At 47.1% G+C, this 21,765-nt stretch overlaps 1 protein-coding gene across 4 annotated transcripts in view; it reads right to left on the bottom strand.

Moving 5' to 3' along the window:
• EDA (ectodysplasin A) overlaps positions 1–21,765 on the bottom strand; it is a 407,563-nt gene that overhangs the window by 104,142 nt on the left and 281,656 nt on the right. For all 4 annotated transcript variants that reach the window (XM_029607277.1, XM_029607276.1, XM_029607275.1 and 1 more), the window contains exon 3: positions 6,072–6,101. In XM_029607277.1, coding sequence (XP_029463137.1) covers positions 6,072–6,101 — 30 coding nt within the window. The remainder of the gene's footprint in view (positions 1–6,071; positions 6,102–21,765) is intronic.

Consider the following 21,765-nt stretch of genomic DNA (forward strand, 5'->3'; position numbering starts at 1 on the left):
AAGTAACTGCGAAAGACTGCAAAGTGAAGATATATTTATGTCAGTGTACCTCTTTTCTTCACGCACTCCAGTACTTCTCATCTAAATCGCAGGTAACAGATTGTTGGGGATGTACATTGTAGAGATTACTTACCTGATAATCTCGTTTTCCTTAGTGTATGCAGATTGACTCAAAACAAGTGGGTATAGTGTGCTCGTGCTAGCAGTTGGAGACGGATCTGACGTCAGCACGGGTACATATACCCCCGCAGGAAGTGCAGCAATTCAGTAATCTTCCTTGCAAAAGCTTTATGGATATATGTGTAGCTGACCGATCGATTAAATGAACAGGATTACCCTGACCGATTGATAGTAGCTGGAGACCGCCAGTGTTCTCAACCGGAAGGCGTCGACACCCGACAGGATGGATGGCCTATTATAAGAAACATGGCTTACCGTGAGTCGGTGAATCCCCATGTATGCCGGCAGCTGGGCGGGATGCTGAGTCCATCTGCATACACTAAGGAAAACGAAATTATCAGGTAAGTAATCTCTACATTTCCTAGCGTGTAGCAGATGGACTCAAAACAAGTGGGATGTACAAAAGCTACTCCCGGACTGGGCGGGAGGCTGCCCGAGGTCCGTTCAGGATTGCCCTCGCAAATGCTGTGTCCTCCCTGGCCTGGACGTCCAGACGGTAGAATCTGGAGAAGGTATGGAGGGAGGACCACGTTGCCACTTTACATATCTCTGCAGGCGACAGCATCCTAGTTTCTGCCCAAGAGGCCGCTTGCGCTCTGGTAGAGTGAGCCTTGACCCGTAGAGGTGGTGGTTTTCCCGCCTCTATGTAGGCTGCCATGATAACTTCTTTGATCCAGCGGGCGATGGTTGCCCGTGAGGCCGCTTCCCCTTGCTTCTTCCCGCTGTGAAGGACGAACAGGTGGTCCGTCTTTCGTACTGCTTCTGACATTTCCAGGTATCTGGACAGTAGCCTGCCGATGTCGAGATGGCGCAGTATTCGACCTTCTTCCGACTTCTTCAAACCTTCCGTGGTGGGCAAGGATATGGTTTGGTTGAGGTGGAAGTGTGAGACTACTTTGGGTAAGAAGGAAGGAACCGTGCGAAGATGGATAGCCTCTGGAGTGATTCGGAGAAACGGATCACGGCAGGACAGCGCCTGTAGCTCTGAGATGCGGCGTGCTGAGCATACGGCCAGCAGGAACACCATCTTCAAGGTCAACAAACGGAGGGACAGGCCTCGAAGGCCTGGACAGGTCTGAAGGCAGGTCCCGCTAGGAATTCCAAAACTAGGTTGAGGTTCCACAAGGGCACTGGCCACTTCAGTGGCGGGCGAATGTGTTTGACTCCTTTCAGGAAACGTGAAACGTCTGGGTGTGTGGCAATGCTGTTGCTGTCACTCCGGGGACCATAGCAGGATAGCGCTGCCACCTGAACCTTGATGGAATTGAGGGACAGACCCTTCTGAAGTCCATCTTGCTGGAAATCCAAAATGATAGGGAGTTTAGCGGCATGTGGATTGGTGCCGTGAGATTCGCACCAGGCTTCAAATACTCTCCAGATGGGTATATATGTTAGTGATGTGGAGAACTTGCGTGCTCGGAGGAGTGTATCTATTACCGGCTCCGAGTATCCTCTTTTCTTCAGTCTAGCCCTCTCAATGGCCAGACCGTAAGAGAGAATTGAGCTGGATCCTCGTGGAGGATGGGACCTTGCCGCAGCAGGTCCCTGTGTGGAGGCAGTGGCAGTGGATTCCCTGCCAGCAGTCTTCTCATGTCTGCGTACCAGGGTCGTCTTGGCCAGTCCGGGGCCACTAGAAGAACTAGTCCTCTGTGCCGCTGAATCTTGTGTATAATGGCGCCCAGCAGGGGCCATGGAGGAAAAGCATATAGCAGGAACCCATGAGGCCATGGCTGTACCAGGACATCGATCCCCTGGGATAGAGGATCCCGCCTGCGGTGAAATACCTGGGTACTTGAGTGTTGGACCTGTCCGCTAGTAGGTCCATGCCCGGCGTTCCCCACTGATCCACAATCATCTGGAAAGCTGTGGGCGACAGTTGCCATTCCCCCGGATTTAGGCTTTCTCTGCTGAGGAAGTCTGCCGTGGTGTTGTCCTTCCCGGCGATGTGGACGGCGGAGATGTCCTGGAGATTTGCTTCCGCCCAAGTCATCAGGGGGGCTATTTCTAGGGATACCTGTCGGCTTCTGGTTCCGCACTGTCGGTTGATGTATTGCCATTGTGGTGGCGTTGTCCGACATCACTCTGACCGCTCTGTTTCGAAGTCTGTGGGCAAATCGCAGGCATGCTAGCCTGACTGCCCGTGCCTCTAGTCTGTTTATGTTCCACCCCGACTCTTCTCTGTTCCACCGCCCTTGGGCGGTGAGTTCTTCGCAGTGTGCTCCCCATCCGTTCAGGCTGGCATCTGTCGTGAGCAGGGTCCAGGATGGGGAGGACATTCTTGACCCCCGGCTCATGTGGCCGGGCTGCAACCACCACCGTAGCTGATTCCGCACTCTGGCTGGTAGAGGTAGGTGTACGGTGTAGTTCTGTGATCGTGGGCACCACCGAGATAGGAGGGTGCGTTGTAATGGTCTCATATGAGCCCGCGCCCATGTATCACCTCCAGAGTGGATGCCATAAGGCCGAGGACCTGTAGGTAAGCCCAAGCTGTGGGCCGGGTGGCGCTCAGCAGGGCCAGCAGACGATTCCGGAGCTTTGATCTCCTTTTGGAGGTCAGACTGACCTTGTCTTCCTGGGTGTCGAATCGGACTCCTAGGCATTCCAGCGACTGAGAAGGCTGTAGGGAACTCTTGTTCAAGTTTACTACCCATCCTAGGCTTTCCAGAAGAGCTATAACTCTGTTGGTTACCTGGTGGCTCTCCTTCGGTGACTTTGCCCTGAACAGCCAATCGTCCAGGTAGGGATGGACGAGGATTCCATCCTTCCTGAGTGACGCCGCCACTACTACTATGACCTTGGTAACGGTCCGCGGTGCGGTGGCTAACCCGAAGGGTAAAGCTCGGAACTGGAAGTGTGCTTAGCAATGGGCGCCTATCAACGTGCGCTTAGCAATGGGCGCCTATTGCACGGCTGACGAACCAGCGCAGACTTTGAAGCGTAAATAGCGCTGGTGATCCCGATGGATTGGGATATGCAAGTAGGCTTCCGACAGATCTAGGGATGTGAGAAACTCCCCTGGCTGTACTGAATTTTTGACAGACCGCAGAGTTTCCATGCGAAAGCTGGGGACCCGTAGGTGCCGGTTGACTGACTTGAGGTCCAGGACGGGCCTGAAAGTGCCCTCCTTCTTGGGCACTATGAAATAAATGGAATAATGCCCAGAATTTATCTCCCCTGCAGGCACTGGGATTATGGCTTTTAGGGACAGGAGCCCCCGCAAGGTAACTTCTAGTGCCGTCCTCCTGAGGGGTGAACAAGGAGATTCCACAAACTTGTCCGGCGGGAGCTGAAGAAAGTCCAGGTAATACCCTTCTCGGATGATGGCGAGGACCCACTGGTCCGAGGTAATCTCGACCCACCTGTGGTAGAAGAGGGTTAGCCTGCCCCCTATGGCTGCTACCCCCGGATGGGTCGGCTGATTGTCATTGTGGGGTATGGCCGGGACCCGAACCAGAGCCGGTTCCCCTCTTGTTGCGCTTAGTCCGAAAGGACTGGTTCCTGGCCTGCGAACGAGGTGCTTAGTAGCGAGTCCTGTAAGGGTTGAAGCGTTGAGAGTTTCTACCTCTGGATGGTCTAGGAAAAGGGCGCTGGTTCCTCCTTGACCTGTCTTCTGGTAGACGGGGTAATGGAGAGGCGCCCCATTTATTGGCCAGTTTCTCGAGGTCGCTGCTGAAAAGGAGGGATCCCTTAAAGGGCATTCTCGTGAGATGTGTCTTGGAGGAGTCGTCGGCCGACCAATTACGTAGCCAGAGCTGTCTCCTGGCTGCCACTGTAGATGACACTCCCTTGGCTGCCGTACGGACTAGGTCGGAGGCTGCGTCAGTGAGGAAAGAGAGAGCTGATTCCATCTCTTCTCCCGGGGTGTTGTTCCTAGCCTGCGATAAACAGGAACGCGTCACCACGGTGCAGCAGGTCGCAATTCGTAGGGACATGGCTGCCACCTCAAATGCGTGTTTCAGAATGGCATCCATGCGCCGGTCATGTGTATCCTTGAGGGCCGTCCCCCCTTCCACCGGAATGGTGGTGCGCTTCACAATTGTGCTAACTATGGCGACTACCTGGGGGCATGCCTCAACCTGGGGGGAAAATCTCAACTGTGGGAGGGACAGTTGAGTTTCACCGCAGGAGAAGCGGAACTCTCTTAGCAGATAAATTTTCTTAGTTGTAAATGTTACACTATTCTCTTTTGGATAGTGTCCGCATCTGCTATGGGAGACTGAGAAATACTGAAGAGCTAAGCATGCTGTAGGGATATATGTAGGCTGACGTCAGCTTTGAAATCTGACTCAGTCTCCCATCTGCTATCAGGCGAGCACAATACCCATTGGTCCTGAATCCATCTGAATCCATCCATGGCCGGCGCCATTTTGCAATACGGCAATACGGCCGGCGCCATTTTGCAATACGGCCCGAGTGCAGGGAGGTCGCTCCCGGACCCCCGCTTGGCTTTTGGCAAGTCTTGTGGGGGTCAGGAGGCCCCCCCAAGCTGGCCAAAAGTCCCTGGGGGTCCAGTGGGGGTCCGGGAGCGATCTCCTGCGCTCGTGACGTTGGGGGACAGGAACCAAAATGGCGCCGGCGCTACCTTTGCCCTGTCATATGACAGGGCAAAGGTAGCGCCGGCGCCATTTCTATTAACGCAGCCGTGGCCCGAGAGTGGAAGATCACACCGGGACCCCCCCACTGGACCCCAGGTAATTTAAAACATTTTGGGGGGGGGTTCGGGAGGGTGGGGGATTTATTTTAAAGGGTCGGGGTGGGTTTTAGGGTTGTTTTAGTGTGCTGGTTTTCCCGCCCTCCCCCGATTTACGATTTAAACGATTTAAAAAAAACAAAACAAAACCGCGACGATCAGATTCCCTCCCCCCCCAGCCAAAATTGATCGTTAAGACGATCGATCACACGATTCACATCTCTAGTGGTTACAGCAGTTAGTATAACTGGGTTTAAAAAAGGTTTGGATAAGTTCCTAGAGGAAAAATCCATAAACTGCTATTATGGTAACTAATAAGCAATAGCAGCTTGTGATTTATCTAATGTTTGGGTACTTGCCAGGTACTTGTGACCTGGATTGGCCACTGCTGGAAACAGAATACTGGTCTTTATGGACCTTTGGTCTGACTCAGTATGGCATATCTTATGCTCTTAAAATAAAACAAACATGCAGCCTGCATAGTAATGTCAGTAGTGTTAGTAGTTGGCTAGCCAGATTATATACCGTAGAGTACATGAGAGAGAAGGGGTAGGGGGTGGGGAGATATGCTAGAGGTTTTCAAATACTTGAAAAGGTATAAATAATGCACAAAAGGCAAACTTTTTTTTAGTGGAAAGGAAGGCCATGATACGAGACTCAGTCTTGGCATTAGAAAACACTTCTTCATGAACAGGGAGGTGGATACATAGAACGTTCTCCCAGCAAAGATGAACACAGGAAGAGAATGCAAGAAAGCCTGGGATATGCACAAAGGATTCTTAACTATTGGAATGTGAAGTAAAACCCAAAGTTCATGGAAGCTCATTGGCACACACACAATACTTGGATAAGAGGCAGAGTCTACGCTGATCTTGCAATTTTTTTTTATCAGTATCCGTTCCTTGAAACCTCCATCTTGCCAGGTCCCGGTTCGTTCTCAAGTCTCCCTTCACACCAGCAGGTGTGTTGCCCAAGCCCTAGCAACTCCTTTCCACAGCAGGCATGTGCATAACAGACCTGCTGCTCTCTGCAGCTTGGGACAATCACAGCCACCCATAATCTCAATCCGCTGCCTTTGTCGACATAACCATGGCCCCAGCAATGTCTGCAGGACAACCAAATGGAGAGTCACATGGGCCAAGTAACGATTTGGACAAGAACCAACAGCAACATATATATGCATGTATGTCTCTTAACTTACCCTTTTTCTTGTTTTTAGCTGAACCTGGACCTGTTAAAAAAACAAAACAGAAACAAGGACTTATTCTACATTGTTAGAACATCACTGATGTAGTTTTCTAAATCCAGTATTCCATAAGGAAAATCAGTATTGTGCTCATATGGGTCCCCCAAAGCCTGAGCATGCATCTTTTTACTCTTTGCTTTAGCAGGTGATTTACTTCCATGCATCCTGTAGCTTTCTGATTCTGGTACATATTTTCAATCAAATCACATTTAGCAAAATTAAGTAAATCTGTGCACAGGACTTCAAGAACAAAAAAAAATAAAACCACCCACTGCTTGACCCTCATTGAAAAGATTGCAGTAACACAAACAGTAACATCCTAAGCACTCACTCCAGAGACTATTTTTTCCAGCATTTTGAAAAACTTCTCCTAGAACTGTTTACTCAACGCACAATTAAACTCTGGAATTTGTTGCCAGAGAATGTGGTTCGTGCAGTTAGTATAGCTGTGTTTAAAAAAAGGATTGGATAAGTTCTTGGAGGAGAAGTCCATTACCTGCTATTAAGTTCACTTAGAGAATAGCCACTGCCATTAGCAATGGTTACATGGAATAGACTTAGTTTTTGGGTACTTGTCAGGTTCTTATGGCCTGGATTGGCCACTGTTGGAAACAGGATGCTGGGCTTGATGGACCCTTGGTCTGACCCAGTATGGCATGTTCTTATGTTCTTAACATTACAGCCATGAATAAAGAAGCCCATTAAGAAATATTTAAGTGACAGATTGCAACTTTAGCTCAGTTACTGGCTTCCTGCAGATTTAAAGTTTGTTTGCCACACCAACTCAACATGAAGCTTGGAAAGTAACAAAATGTTTGATTTTCAATCTACGCAGTTTTCTTTGTGCTTGCTTATATTTACATCCTTTTCCTTTGAATTTTCTTTCTAGCCAGGTCCATGCGAACAGTGTTGTCTTTAAGTTTAAGAATCTAGGCTACAAATGCTCTTGGTAGAGTGATAAGCAGGTGGTGGAATTAGATAAAGTCCTATGTACCTCCTCTATAATTGCAACATTTTAGATATCACTTTTGTCAAAAACAGCTTTCAGTTAGGTTAGAATAAAAAAAAACTCTCCATACTGGTCCTCTCTACTCTGAGGGACCCCCAATAATTTGCATATTTTCCCAATATCAGTTCTCTAGGTCACCTAATTTAATGGCCTTTCTTCTCCACTTTTAGTTAATATAGTACTTCTACTTATCACAGCTATTGTGCTACTTGATGTATGCAGTGATGTGCAAAAAACTAACAGAGCTTATAATGTAATCAAAATGACATACAAGGCAAGCGAGACATTGGGAATTCCATTTATTAACAAAATAGTTATGATCAATAAGGTTTAAGTAGGATAATCAGGGGTGAAGATTTAAATGCAGCTTCAAAAATCTACGTTTTTAGACTGGATTTGAATAAGGCAAATGAGGGTACATATACACCAACTCAAAGTCTATTCCAAGCATACAGTGCAAGCAGGTGGAGAGATGTTTACCTGTAACAGGTGTTCTCCGAGAACAGCAGGATGTCAGTCCTCTCACACACATGGGTGACATCGGATGGAGTCAGGCATGGAAACCTTCTAGAACTTTGATTGATCCTCTCTGAGCATGCTCAGCATGCATACCAGGCATCCATGCAGGGTTCCCTCAGTCTTATAATGCAGAATGGAGGAATGAAAAATGAAAATAAGAACCCAAGAAGTGGGAACCCAACTCCACAGGGTGGCAGGTGGTTTCATGAGCACTGAAATCTTGCTGTCCTTGGAGAATACCTGTTACAAGCAGGATAGCAATCTTCACACCTGGGTGAATCCCCAGCTACAGGCTACCCAAAAAAAAAAGTCAATGTGGGGGAAACCTAAGTGCTGAAGGCATCACGTTCCTCACAGCCAACCCAAAACAGAGGCAAGGAGGGAAAAGAGTTGTGTTCTATACAAAAGAGATCCATAGGACAGGCTGAAGCACAGCATAGGCAAACTCAGGGCGAGAAGCACACTGCGCCTCACAGAAAGTAATGCAGAGGTTTCCAACAGCGAACCCTGATAAGCACCAGTAGGCGTAGTTCCTCCAAATGGCAGATGAAATTTAATGTGCACAAGTGCAAGGTGTTATATTATATGGAAAAATAACCCTTGCTGTAGTTATACGATGTTAGGTTCCATATTAGGAGCTACCTCGCAGGAAAAAGATCTAGGCATCATAGTGGATAATACTTTGAAACTGTAGGCTCAGTGTGCTGCAGCAGTCATAAAAGCAAACAGAATGTTAGGAATTAAGAAGGGAATGGTTAACAAAATGGAAAATGTCATAATGCCTCTATCGCTCCATGGCGAGACCGCACCTTGAATACTGTGTACAATTCTGCTTGCCGCATCTCAAAAAAGATATAGTTGCGATGGAGAAGGTACAGAGAAAGGCAACCAAAATGATAACGGGGATGGAACAGCTCCCCTATAAGGAAAGGCTGAAGAGTTTAGGGCTGTTCAACTTGGAGAAGAGACTGCTGAGGGGGGATATGATAGAGGTCTTTAAAATCATGAGAGGTCTTGAACGAGTAGATGTAAATCTATTATTTACATTTTCGGATCATAGAAGGACTAGGGGGCACTCCATGAAGTTAGCAAGTAGTACATTTAAGACTAATCGGAGAAAGTTCTCTCACACAACGCACAGTTATACTCTAGAATTTGTTGCCAGAGGATGTGGTTAGTGCAGTTAGTGTAGCTGGGTTTAAAAAAGGTTTGGATAAGTTCTTGGAGAAGTCCATTAACTGCTATTAATCAAGCTGACTTAGGGAATGGCATCTATTACTGGCATTAGTAGCATAGGATCTTCTTGGTATCTGGGTATTTGCCTGGTTCTTGTGGCCTGGTTTGGCCTCTGTTGGAAACAGGATGCCGGGCTTGATGGACCCTTGGTCTGACCCAGTATAGCAATTTTTTATGTTATGGTACAGGAAAGGGAACAGAAACACAACCAAGAGAAGAGCTCTTGGATGAAGACCACAGAGTTTCCTTTGGTGTCAACAAGGCAATAAAAAACCTGGACTGAGAAAGCCCTAAAAAAAAACAAAAACACAAAAACAAACCAAACAAAAACCTGCAGTTCACTAGCATCTGAAGTGGAAGAACAGAATGTATTTGCCTATGGACACCTGATGACTGGCTGATAGCCACAATGGGCATAGAAAAACAAGCAAATGCTTGGAAGAATAGGTGGCAAAACAGGGTCTACAGCAGACCCTACCTGCCAAACACTAGGTCAGATGGCTTGAAGCCAAGAGTGCCAAGGAACAGATGGGTCTACTGTCTAACGGGATCTCCACTCTAAGATCCCAACCATGGATGGTCAAGCTACACCAAAGTGCACCCTGTCCCGGGCACTTCCATTAACACGCATATCCTCCCCACCTGGAAGGATAAGCTTAGGCGAAAAGTACCTTGGCAACCAAGCAAAGTACGGAAAGCTAAAGGCAGTACTAGCCCAAATAAGCACCAAAAAACAGGGAAAGGATGATATACCAATCTCTGAAAGTAAACAGGAAGGTATTTCAGTCCACGCCACAGCTATTCTGACATCCTGACTGGAAGTCAGAAGAAGTGACAAATACAAGGAGGCAGACCCTGGGATTGCAGGAAAACAAAAGAAGCTGCTAGGCTGTATAATAAATGTTGGGTCACATCCCAACAATACCCGCCCCCCCCCCCCCCCCCCTCGCTGATTCCAGCAGAGAGTTGCCACCAAGGCTGACCTCTCAGTAGACAAGAAAAACAAACAGAGCGAACCTCCCAAGGAAAATGTCTGGAACCTCTTCACAGAGAGATAAAGCAGGGATGGTGCAAGAGCCAGTCCCAATAGAAAAAGAACTTCCTCACTGCTCTAGAAACCCAGAGGGTACTAGGTCAGATTCAGTCTGATCAACAGAACAAAATGTACACCAATCTGACATAGGTGTGAACAATGACAACTCATACTTCCACCTAATAACCTCACGGCCTATGAAGTGGAGCCTCTGCAAGAACAAGGACCACCTTGCCCATCTACAAATGCTGCCACTGAGAGTTATACTCGAAAGGTGAAGGAGAACCTTCAAGTGACTGCAACAAAAGTGTAGGGCCTCTGTTGCAAGATACCGCTCACCTAACGCACACACCATGGATATGGCAAGTTATTTGGAGGCACGCCTAACACTTGGGATACAGATGGGTTAGAACCCTCCTCCTATGCCAGAAAGACCAGCAGGAGTGGTCACCAACTCAAGTATGCATGTTCCCAGCAGGTATCAGAAGAGGTACTCTCACATGGGAAGAATCTGTTTGTGTCGCTGGGGAGCAGCCAAGAGAGGGAACCCCAAACACTATGGGGAGTCTGAATCTGGAATAGCTCCCCCATGAAACAGCCCTGCTGTAAAGTAGTACAACAGTATTGTGAGTGCTCTTGCCCAGTAGGCTCTTGGATCCAGTAGGAACAGAGAATAGCCGCCAGTCAGAAACAATAAAAAATCTCCATCCCCTCTCAAGAACCGGGAGCAAGAACACCCCCTTCTCGGGGTGGAAAGCAAGGCGTCAGAGGGAACCCAAACAAGGTCACCTGAAAACCAACAATCATATCTCCCCTCCCAGAAGGGATGGGAAAGAGCAGCAGGAATCCGGTCATCTCAATCCCGAAACCTCGCTACTCTCTGAATGAAAGTGGGATACCATCGCTGACATCGCCTAGTTAGATCGGCAAGGCCCCCACAGTAACCGTGTAGGGATGCCAGTGAAAAACTATCCAAATCCTGCCCCCCCCCCCCCCCACCACTGCTGCCCCCCATTCTCTCCCCCAGGTCCTTTAAGGGAACCTGCAAGGAAGAGTACCAATTCAGGAGCCTGAGCAAGGAACTTGCAAGGGCCTGTGCTCTGGAGGCTGCCCCATGAAGGAGATTTCAAGCCTAAGCCAAGAAGGGAGGGGCCTGAAAGGCCTATCCCTTCCCCATAGGAGGAAGACTCCTAACACTATCACTCTGGAATCCACTCCAGTTGTAGAGCGACCAGGATATGCTGACGCACTGGCGACTGCGGAGTATGATTTATGCTGCCAAGGAGACACACACAATAGATGGCAAGTAAACATTAGTGCCTCTAAATCAAAATCCTACTCTGCAAGTGCAATGTCTCACACTCATGCAGTGGTACACTGTCCTGCTGTCAGAGAAGCATATGCTCTCAACATTGCAGAATCCATGGGTATAGATCCAGCTCATAGCCTGGACCGGCCACATGTTAGGGCCAGTGGCTGAGCCCTGCAAAAGAGCCATCAAAAAGTGTATAATGGTGCCCCTCTCATTGGTGCCGCAGCATCTATGGCAAGGCACACGATTTATGACTGAAATGAACGTTACTGGGACGTAGGTAATGATGGCTACAATGCCATCTATGGTGCCCCAACACTTCATGGTGCCGACAGTATTAATGTCTGGCAGTGCCATAGCAGTGGGAGGAGTAGATAAATTTGCTGGTGTCAATCACGCTTGCAATGCAAAAATACCTCAATGATGCCTTATAGAGTCCATGCACTCAGTGTGACAAAGGGGTACACAATGCCACTACATGACCACTCACAAGAAAGTAATCAAGTTTCGAAAAGGAGGCATGTGCTCGCGACACATGGGTAAAGTCCCAATCCATAGGATGTAAAACGCGCCATGCATCTAATAGGTGCAACGTATTTTCCAAAAACTGAGGACCACGGCCCATGGCCCTTTCCTGTCGGCGCGTCGCCAAGGCATCCAATTCAGCGTCATGTATTGTATTAAAATCTCCTCCCAAGATCAGGACATCATTGAGATAGGGAAGTAAATGAGTGTATAATCCCCTATAAAAACTGGAATTATATATATTAGGGGCATATACATTGCAGAATATGACAGTCTGACCATACAGCCCAGTCACCAGAATGAGATATCTACCATGTGGGTCCGCTATTTCTTTAGTAATTGTTATGGGAAGATTCTTATGTATTAGAATGGCCACTCCTGCTGACTTTGAGGAAGCAGAAGCACCTCTCACTTCTCCCACCCAGTCTCGGCGTAATTTAGCGTGCTCGAAGGTAAAGAGATGTGTCTCCTGCAAATAAGCCACCAAGGACGAATTTTTTTTTTTTTTTTTTAGCAGCGAAAGTATTTGTGCGTTTGACAGGGGAGTGTATCCCACATACATTCCATGACAAAAACCTTGTAGGCCTACTCAGAATTTAGTAGTAGAGAGGTAATGCAAATATAGATAGTAATCATTCCCAGGTGAGAGCCCTCCCAGCTGAGACTCCCCCCCCCCCCCAGTCCGTCCCCCAGATTGAGAACTGCAAATTGAGAAATAAATACAGCCAAACAATGCCATTCACCCATTGTTAGGAAAAACTTTTCCTCTTCCAATCCCCCCCACCCATCCTCTCTACTTCCCCCCCCCTTCTCCATTCCTCCCCTAATCTTTCCCTCCCTTCCCAATCCCCCAAGGCATCTAGGTTTGCCTCCCCTAGATCCTTTAACTGCTCACTTCCCATAACGTCCCTGAAGGGATGAAAGAACACGATCAGATGTGCCCCTGACACCACCCCTCTGTCCACCTCCAGCCTAACTGGAGCTGCAGATTCAACCCCAAGAGAACCCTAACAGCCCCTAAAGACCAGTTGTACAATACAAATTAATTAAACCCCTATCCCCAAAACATCTCCCTCTAGATCAGCGGTTCTCAACCTGTGGGTCGCGACCCCTTTGGGGGTCGAATGACGATTTGCTAGGGGTCGCCTAAGATAGGGGTCCCCAACCACCGGTCATTGGGAGTTTTTTGCCGGTCCGCGGCGCCGCCAAGCACCCGCAGGTGTGTCGCGCGCTCCCGGTCTCTCCCGCAGGTGTGTCACGCGCACCCGGTCTCTCCCGCTGCCGCCGGGCTGTCAGCACGTTCAAGCCCAGTGGGAACGGCAACGGTGCTAGAAAAAGCAGTGGCACCCGCGGCTGGGCCTTTTCTTCTTCCCGTGCCTGCCCCCCCCCTCCCGTGACCCGGAACAGGAAGTGATACGCGGTGCGCGGGAAGGAGAAAGAGCCGTGCCGCGTGATAAAGTAGCAGCGGCGGCTGCAGCCTCGTCCCCCGAGCAATTTAAGCAGCCGGTAATCGAGAAAGGAGAGAACAGCATGAGCCTCCCGCGGCCGATGGGATTCTTCCTTCTTGGCTTGCGGGGGCTGGAGGAGGAGGCTGCTGCAGCTACCATTTGTGCTGGGGAGGGAGTGAGAGGAAGTGAGTGAGAGAAAGAGAGAGAAGCAGCCAGCCAGCCAGTGTGTGATTGACTGGTCAGAGAGCTGATGCGTGTGTGTATGTGAGAGACAATGAAAGTGATTGCTCAGGGAGATGACTGATGTGTATGTGAGAGTGTGAGACATTAGTCAGGGAGGTGACTGGTGTGTGTGTGAGAAAAAGCATGGAAGTGAGAAGTCTGGGTATGTGGGAAAGCATGGGCATAAGAAGCCTGGTGTTGTGGGGGTGAAAGAAAGCATGGGAGTGAGAAGCCTGGGTGAGTGTGCATGCATGAGAGAGAGAGACTGCTTGGTAAGGTGACGGTGTGTATGAGAGGAAAAAGACTGGTGTGTGTGAATGTGAGAGAATGTGATTCAGGGAATGAGAAGCCTGTGCATGTGGAGAGTGAGCATGGAAATGAGAGAGACTGGTGTATGTGTGTAACAGAAAGTGATTATGGGAATGAGAAGCCTGTGCATGTGAAGAGAGTGAGCATGGGAGTGAGAAACCTGGGTGTGTGTGAGACACATCATGGGAGGGAGAAGCCTGTATAGCTGAAAGAGAACATGGGAGTGAGAGACTGGTGAGTGTGTGTGTGAGAGAGAGAAAGAAAGTGATTATGGGAATGAGAAGCCTGTGCATGTGGAGAGAACAAGCATGAGAGTGAGAGACTGGTGAGTGTGTGTGTGTGGTGTGAGAGAGAGACAGAGAAAGTGATTATGAGAGTGAGAAGCCCATATATGTAAGTAGAACACGGGAGTGGGAAGCCTGTGTGTGTGTGTATGGCATGAGAGAAACTGTTCAGGAAGGTGACTGGTGTGTGTGTGTGCCAAAGACTGTTTGGGAGATGATTGGTGTGTGAGAGACAGAAACTGGTCATGGGGGCATGACTGGTATGGTGTGTGTGAGAGACATGGGCCCTAAGGAAGAGGACCATAAGTAGAGAGCTTAGCCACTACTGCTGCTTCTGGTGTGTGCTACAGCCTGCATGGAAGAGGAGTAGGAGAGCTGCTGGAGGGGGTAAGTAAAGGTGGCTTTTTAAGTTTATTTTTCTTGATTGACTGCCATTTTAATTGTGTGATGTCTGCTTTTTTGAAATATTTTATTGGTGTTTGGAGAATGTTTAATAGTTTTTATGAGTTTTTAATTGTTGGATGTTATTCTGTTCATAGCTGTTTTGAAACATTTATTCTGCTTATTAGTATAGTTTTACAATTATTTCTGTGTGGGGATCTATAGCTGCTTGGCTAGTTCTGTTTTCCTAATAAGAGGTGTATTGGTTTTTAGGACCTGATTTAATATTTGTAGTGTTGCCTTTTCATAGATAGGGTTGCTCCTTTTTGAGTGTATTCCATAATACAGGTGTAACTGTGTGCGGATTAGTTTATGTGCATTACTACAGATCCTGGGAGTATGTTAGGTCGGTTCTGTGTCTGTTACAGAGATGAGATATTTTGCTAGCATGTAAGAGTTTTATCAGTCTTATTTGTTGTGTTTTCTCAAGAGGACATGCATTGGTGGTAAACTGCTGTCTTTTCATAAGTAGGGCTATTGAGCCTGGAAGTAGAAGGAGTTTGAGTTGCTGTTACTGAGATGTCACCAGAACCAGAATATCTTTTTTGTAGGGTGAGTTGTATGGGAATGTCATAATTCTGCTTTACATCCATTATTGTGGGTCAGGGGCTTCCCGTGGATACAAACTGTACTTTTACATCTAGCCCCGTGACGATCATGGGTCAGTGTACCATGCATGTGAGAACCTATGGTGAGTTGAGTCACATTCACATTATAAATGTCATAATTAAATGATAAGTGTGCACTAAAATCCAACCCCCTCCATAACCCCGCCCCCATATGACCAAAGCCCCGCCGGGCCATGGAAAAATGGTCTTGCTTGAAGCCGGTCTCTGGTGCAAAAAAGGTTGGGGACCACTGGCCTAAGAGACCATCGGAAATATGGGTTTTTTGTCGCTCCTTGAGTCACTCCCTCCCCTCACCGGATGCAGTAAAAAAGTTCATTCTGCGCTCCCTCGCTCCCCGATTGGCCGGTGCTGGGCAAAAGGGGCTTGCCAAAGCAAGCCCCTTTTGCCCAGCACCGGCCAATCGGGGAGAGCGCCCTCACTCCTCGAGTCACTCCCTCCTGCTGTAAATGTTGGAATGCGTTGGAAGAGGGGTAGTCTTATATGGCGAGTATATCCCAAACTCTATATTTTAACTGTAAAGGTTGGGGGTAGTCTTAAACGCCGGAAAATACGGTATATACAGTACAGTTACTTAGGCCTATGAACGAAAATAATTTTACGGTTGGGGTCGCCACATAGTGGGGAATTGTATTAAAAGGGTCGCAGAACTATAAAGGTTGAGAACCACTGCTCTAGATCTTCAGTGTCAGATATAACAGTAAAAAAAAGTATCCTGGAAATACCGAAAAGAAAAAATAAAAATTGAAAAAAAATGAACAAGACAAATAAAAAAACACGGGAAACAAGCTCCAGTATAGAAAGATCCATAATGTAGGTCAGCAAGTTATCCATTCCACGGAAGTTTGCAAAGGTTTCTAGTCAAATAAAAATTATGCTTTGACTCGAAGAATCCTGGTGACATGCGGGAGCTCCCCCGCCATAAAAGAATAATCCCTGAGAAAAGAATGAAATCCCATTGCAGGGGATGCGTATGCGTTTCAAAGGAATCAAACCCAGGGGCACTTAAATATTTAGCACTGGGATAAGTTTATGCAGATATTAACCCTACATTCCTGGTCGATTGGGGAAACACACAACACCCGATCTCTCCACCACGAGGTCTCCTATCACAGGCCTAAACGAGGCAAGGAACACAATTTGACAGCGTTCCCCTATGGAACCATAGCATCCACAAATTCCTTGGCCTGCAGTGTGGATTCAAAAGTGTGAGCTTGGTCATCCCGCCATATCCGCAGTCACGCTGGAAATAAGGCAAATTTAATGCTGCGATTATGAAGCGTCGTGCAGACCACAGAAAAGCCGCGTCATACCTCCGACACCGCAGCCGAGAAGTCCTGAAAAGTCCGGATACGGTGAGCCTGATATTGCAGATCCAGTTTAGATCGGAGGCGCGCCAAATCTCAGCTTTGTGCGCAAAATTGAGAATCTTTGCTATAACTAGCCGCGGGCATCCAGGTGGCGATTTCCATTCCCCCAACTGGTGTGCTCGCTCCACCACCAGCTTGCCCTGCAAATGCGGCAAATTTAATACTTCTGGGAGCCAAGCCTCCAGTTCTGAGCACAGGGAGTGTTCTTCGATCTGCTCTGGAAAGCCCAGAAATCTCAAATTATCTCGACGAGCACGATTCTCAAGCTAGTCAACTTTGAGCTGTAAAACTTGCAAAGTCTTATCTTGTGCGGCCATCTTAGTACTAGTAATGGTTGCCGCATCTTCTATCTTGGAGAGCCTCGCCTCGACCGACTCCAATCAGGGGGGCAGTGTGGCTAGTGAGTTTCGGACCTCCCCCAACTGGTCAGTGAGTAGTGACCATTTTTCATCCAACGCCTCCCTAATCGCGTCCTTAATGTCAGCCAGGGTAAGAGGCAAGCAGGGGGAGGGAGACTCACCAACTGGCACGGCCACCATCTTACAATCCAAGGCCCACGGTTTTTCTTTTTTCCTTTTTATTAGATTTAGTGGTCATTGATGGTAATAATTTGCCCCGAGTGCGAGCTGTGGACATAGACGTCAGTCCTGGATATCAGCCGCTCTATGTATTTAGATTTAACACGATCAAATTGAATGCGATAAGCGAGCTGGGTCAGGAACTAGGAAGAAACACGTCCCTTCCAGCTACCACATCACGTGTCTCCTCTCCAAGTGTTGTGTTTAATGTTTAGGACCTTGTACAATTTTATTGAGAAAGGCAGAATCACTTAAATAGGTTTTTCTCTCTTTCTATACACACATACACACTCGTAGGGAGATAAGCTCCTTATGTGTAAGTTGCCTTGGGATACACTCCGATTTTCATAAAGTATCATTTGGAATCCCATGATATACACATTCCTATTTACAGCTCAGAGGACCATAAAAATGGACTTTATAGTGTGAAAAAAAATAGATGGAGTGGGTGTTGCATCAGATACCAATAGGTGTGAAAGAGCAATGTACAGGCCAGTTTATTTTGTTTAACAAATATATAACTGTATAATCAAACAACAAAAGTGGATTACAATGCAGTTCCATACACTGTATGAGCATTGCAAAATTCCACTAACAAACTAGATTCAGCAAGTGCCGAAACATGAAATGCATTGCATTTTGGAAATTTCTTCTTGCAAGTTCATCTGCAAGGACGTCATTGTCCTGCGTACATGGCAATGAAACACGATCACCAGCCAAGAGCTCAGCACATGGCCGCTGTTGTAACTGAAATCTCTTCTAGAAAAGCAGAAAAGAACCAAGCAGTACACGGAAATTCTAACCTGAAAGCAGTTCGCAATCTTTTCTAAACTTCATGTCTAAAGAGTATTTATATTCTATATATATCATATCATTTAATGAGTAAACAGAGAAAAAGTACAGAAAACTGAGAGGAGGAAAACATTTAAAAATGAATGGAACCAATTAGTTTCAATGACAAAAGAAGAAAATTAGAAGCATGTGGGATGCCAGTGTTCACAACTCATTATCACAAAAAGCACTGCCGGCTGCAGGCAAGGAAGAGAAACAATGCAGGATCTCTGGGTGGGAGTGCAGCAGCGGCTTCTGAAAGCCCATGGAATACTTGTAACCCTTTGTGGGGGGAGAGGCTTGCTGGCTCCCCTAGGGCCATAAAAGTATTTGTTAGTGGAGGCTGCTTTTGCCCATCCTTCTCCTTCCTGTACCTCCCAGGCCGTGAGCTCTTTCTGTGTGGGGGGGGGGGGGGGGGGAGTAAATCCTTTGTGCCCCAGGTGATGAAGCGTCTCTCCTGCTGTGTGTGTGTCTCTCTCTTCTTCTCTGGTGATGTATTCTCTTCAGGGACAAACAGGCTGGACCCAGACTGGCTGTTCAAATAAAAAGTTCACTGATTATTTGCAAAAAGGTCAATCACTGTCCCACAAACTTTCCACACATGAAACTGTACATTTGAACTATTTACAATGCCTCTCTCTCTGCTGAGGCGCTTGTGTCCATCTCTCTCTAACTCCTGGGAGGAAGCTTGCCACAGACTCCTCATCTGTGCAAACACCCCAGGAATTTGGGGAATGCTAGGGGGAAGCCCCACTCTATGAAGAGATCCTTCCTGAGTCTAAAGTTCACTCTGATACCCAAAACCTGCATCCTAAATCCCTTTGGGGGTTGGAGATCCGGTTGGGGGTCTCCAAGTCTTGATGTTACAATCCTGGTTTCTCCTTCCTCTCCGTGTGACTTCTCTGGGAGAGAAGCCTGATGTTCCAAGTCTTGACAAAAGCTCTCCATCTCCTTTCTCCAATGTGTAGAGGGTGGGAAAAAAAAACCCCCACACTAACAAGATGGGGAAAAATCCAAATGTTTGTAAGTTCAAAATATCTCACAATGGGTAGTGCTGTCACTGGTCTTGCTTCCTTTAGGGATTAGAGGGGTAGCTCACAGCTCTCCAAGCCCCTGCTCTCAGGATTGGGGGTTGCCCCTCTCCAAAGGACAGGATGTTCCCCAGATCAAGAAAAAAATTCAAAAGCTGACCAAACTCTACAAAAATCTCACTTTAAAAAGAAGGCAGACCCTCTCAGACAGGGAGTGTACTGATGAGGAATCTCTTCTAAACACAAGAAAAAAACCAAGCTGGGTTAGTGGGCCCAACTCAGCAGGGAGAAAGTAAAATAGCTCCCCTCTCCTCAAAACCCAACTCAAAATGACCACGCTCGCTCTCTCTCTAGCTCCACCTTCTGGGTACTTGCCAGGTTCTTGTGGCCTGGTTTTGCCTCTGTTGGAAACAGGATGCTGGGCCTGATGGACCCTTGGTCTGACCCAGCATGGCATTTTCTTATGTTCTGCCCTGGGATAGTCAACCACAGAAAGCTCAATGGAGAGACTGAAAGAGAATGGAAAATCCCACTGTTGTTACTAGTCCTGATGGTAAGGGACCTAGGGCCATCACACTTGCTACAAAAAGAATTGTCCTTTGGCAGCTTCTGTGTCCTTGTGGCTTGAACCTCTTCATGTGGTTCAGAGAAAGTAGAGTCCTCCAGCAGCTGTGATCTCAGGCCATACTACTACTAGTCACTTTAGGCCAGCCTTTGCTTAGAGAGGAAAGACGATGTAGCATTCCTTTCCTCAGGGTGGTTTTTCCAAATAAATGTTTTGTGCACACCATGACAGGAATGAACCTCTCTCATAAACCATTGTATGTTGGGTAAGATCTCAATCCCTCAAATTTACTGCTAGTCTCAATTCTTGAACTCAACTCTTAGAATGTGAGGGCTGAAGGTTCATGCAATTTCTAGCAATTGCAGAGTCTAGCATGGACTTCCTGACTCTATGCTAACAGCGGACTGCTTACTGGCTAAAACAGAAGTAATCACATCTCATAAGAATGAAAAAGAGGAAGCCAGGAGGAAAGATTACACCTCCAAATTAATTTTTGGATCTCCTAGCATCTCTACTCTAAGTTATTGATATAGCAGTTTATAACAGATGGAGTTCTGCCATGCTTTCCCATTTCCCCCAGCTAAGCCAGTTTGAATTGTACTTCCAGTTTTTGCTTCACCACCTTATGGGGTGTGTAAAGCAGTAAAATGGCCAGGCCTAATGCAAACATGAAAGCTAAGGGCATGACAAACAATACTGCACATTGGGAGGGAAATGTTCTCAATATATGATCTTGGGAACTAAAAAAGGTTACCCAGGTAAAACTGGCAGCTGAAATTTTATCCACAGAAGGTGAGAAAGTGCCTGTGCCATGAAGGGGGTGGAGGGGAGGGAGTCAGCAAGCAAAATGCTTGGTGGTACTGCCCATGCTCCAATGGGCAGTGGCAAGGTGACCAGCAATCTACATGGGCCCCTGCCCCAGTCATTCAGGTCTTTAGGCCAATGGCAGCAGCCCAGGAAAAGGGGTGGGGTAAGATAACGGAGGGCAATAGGCCCACTCTGCAGCTAGGCAAGAACCCCGGTACTTCAACAGCGTTTCCGGGGTACAACCTCAGTTGGGATCCTGTGACTTCCACAGTCCAGATTCCAGCCTGTCAGCAACCCCTGCAATGTTATGGCTTCTACAGCTGGGTTTTAAGTTTGTCAATGGCTTGACAGATTGCATTGGGGCTGGTCGTCTAGGGGTGCTGGGAAATATCTTTGTTATGCAATTCAGGATGATCATTGTATTAGGGCAGATACAATGTACTTGTGTCTTGTTATTTGTTGATATTAGTATGCTGCAGCTATATATAATTGTCCATAAACAAGTGTTTGATTTTACCTAGTTGTGTGTTTGGTTTTCTATTCGGGGCGAAGGGAGGGGGAGGTCACAAGGGAGGGGGTCCTATTCCTGCACATGTTGTGTAAGGAGAATTGCTAAGTTTTGTCTTCTTTCCCCCGGAGACATATCAGGCTGTTAATCTGGACAGCAATCTCAAGGAAGAACAATCCCCTACAATTGGTGTGTTCACATGTTCCTGTATATTGTATTGGGCAGACTATAACCATCAAATCACAATCTGGATACAAAATGGCTTACAGAAGTTTTTATTGCATGAACATCTTGCCTGAAAGTTACCTGTCAGTGTAATACAGCTGCAGGGAAAAGTACCACTAAACTTGGTTGCACAAGGAGAAGTGTCAGCAGGAAAAAGGAGGCAATAAAGATCATGCGTAGCTCAGTAATCTGAGGGCTATGCACAGTTCTGGAGGCTGTACTTTCATAGCGACGTTGCAAGGATGGAAGCAACAGAGAAAGGCTAGCTAAATGGTACAAGACCTGCTATATAAACCCAAACAGAGAGCTCTAAGGAATGCAAAACATACTTCAGAGATACCATGATGGAAACTCCAGTCTGAGATAATATTAACTCTCCTTATAGGCCCAAGGTTCTGGAGACATAGTAAAACATGCTTCAGGTCTCAAAGTTCACAGCTCCCATAATCTATTTATAAATGTATTATTTAATCAAGAACCAACATCCAGAAAGTCAAAGACCAAAGTAATATTTCAAAACAGGATCCAAATCTAATGGCGAAGAAGGTGATGCAACAAGGAAATGCCAAAATTCTGCTTGTGACACTTCAATCAGTTGCTGTGGAAATGACAATGGTCACAAATCAGGGAAGGGAATACCACATAGGAATACACAGCATAACAAGAGAAAGCAAAAAAATATAATTTTAGAGGACAAGACTATTTCAATTCGATTGCTTGCCATCAAAGCCCAGGGTGTGTTACAATTCATTCATGCACAAAAAAAAATG

The sequence above is a fragment of the Rhinatrema bivittatum genome, chromosome 6 (assembly GCF_901001135.1).
Source record: "Rhinatrema bivittatum chromosome 6, aRhiBiv1.1, whole genome shotgun sequence".
NCBI classification, from domain to species: domain Eukaryota; kingdom Metazoa; phylum Chordata; class Amphibia; order Gymnophiona; family Rhinatrematidae; genus Rhinatrema; species Rhinatrema bivittatum.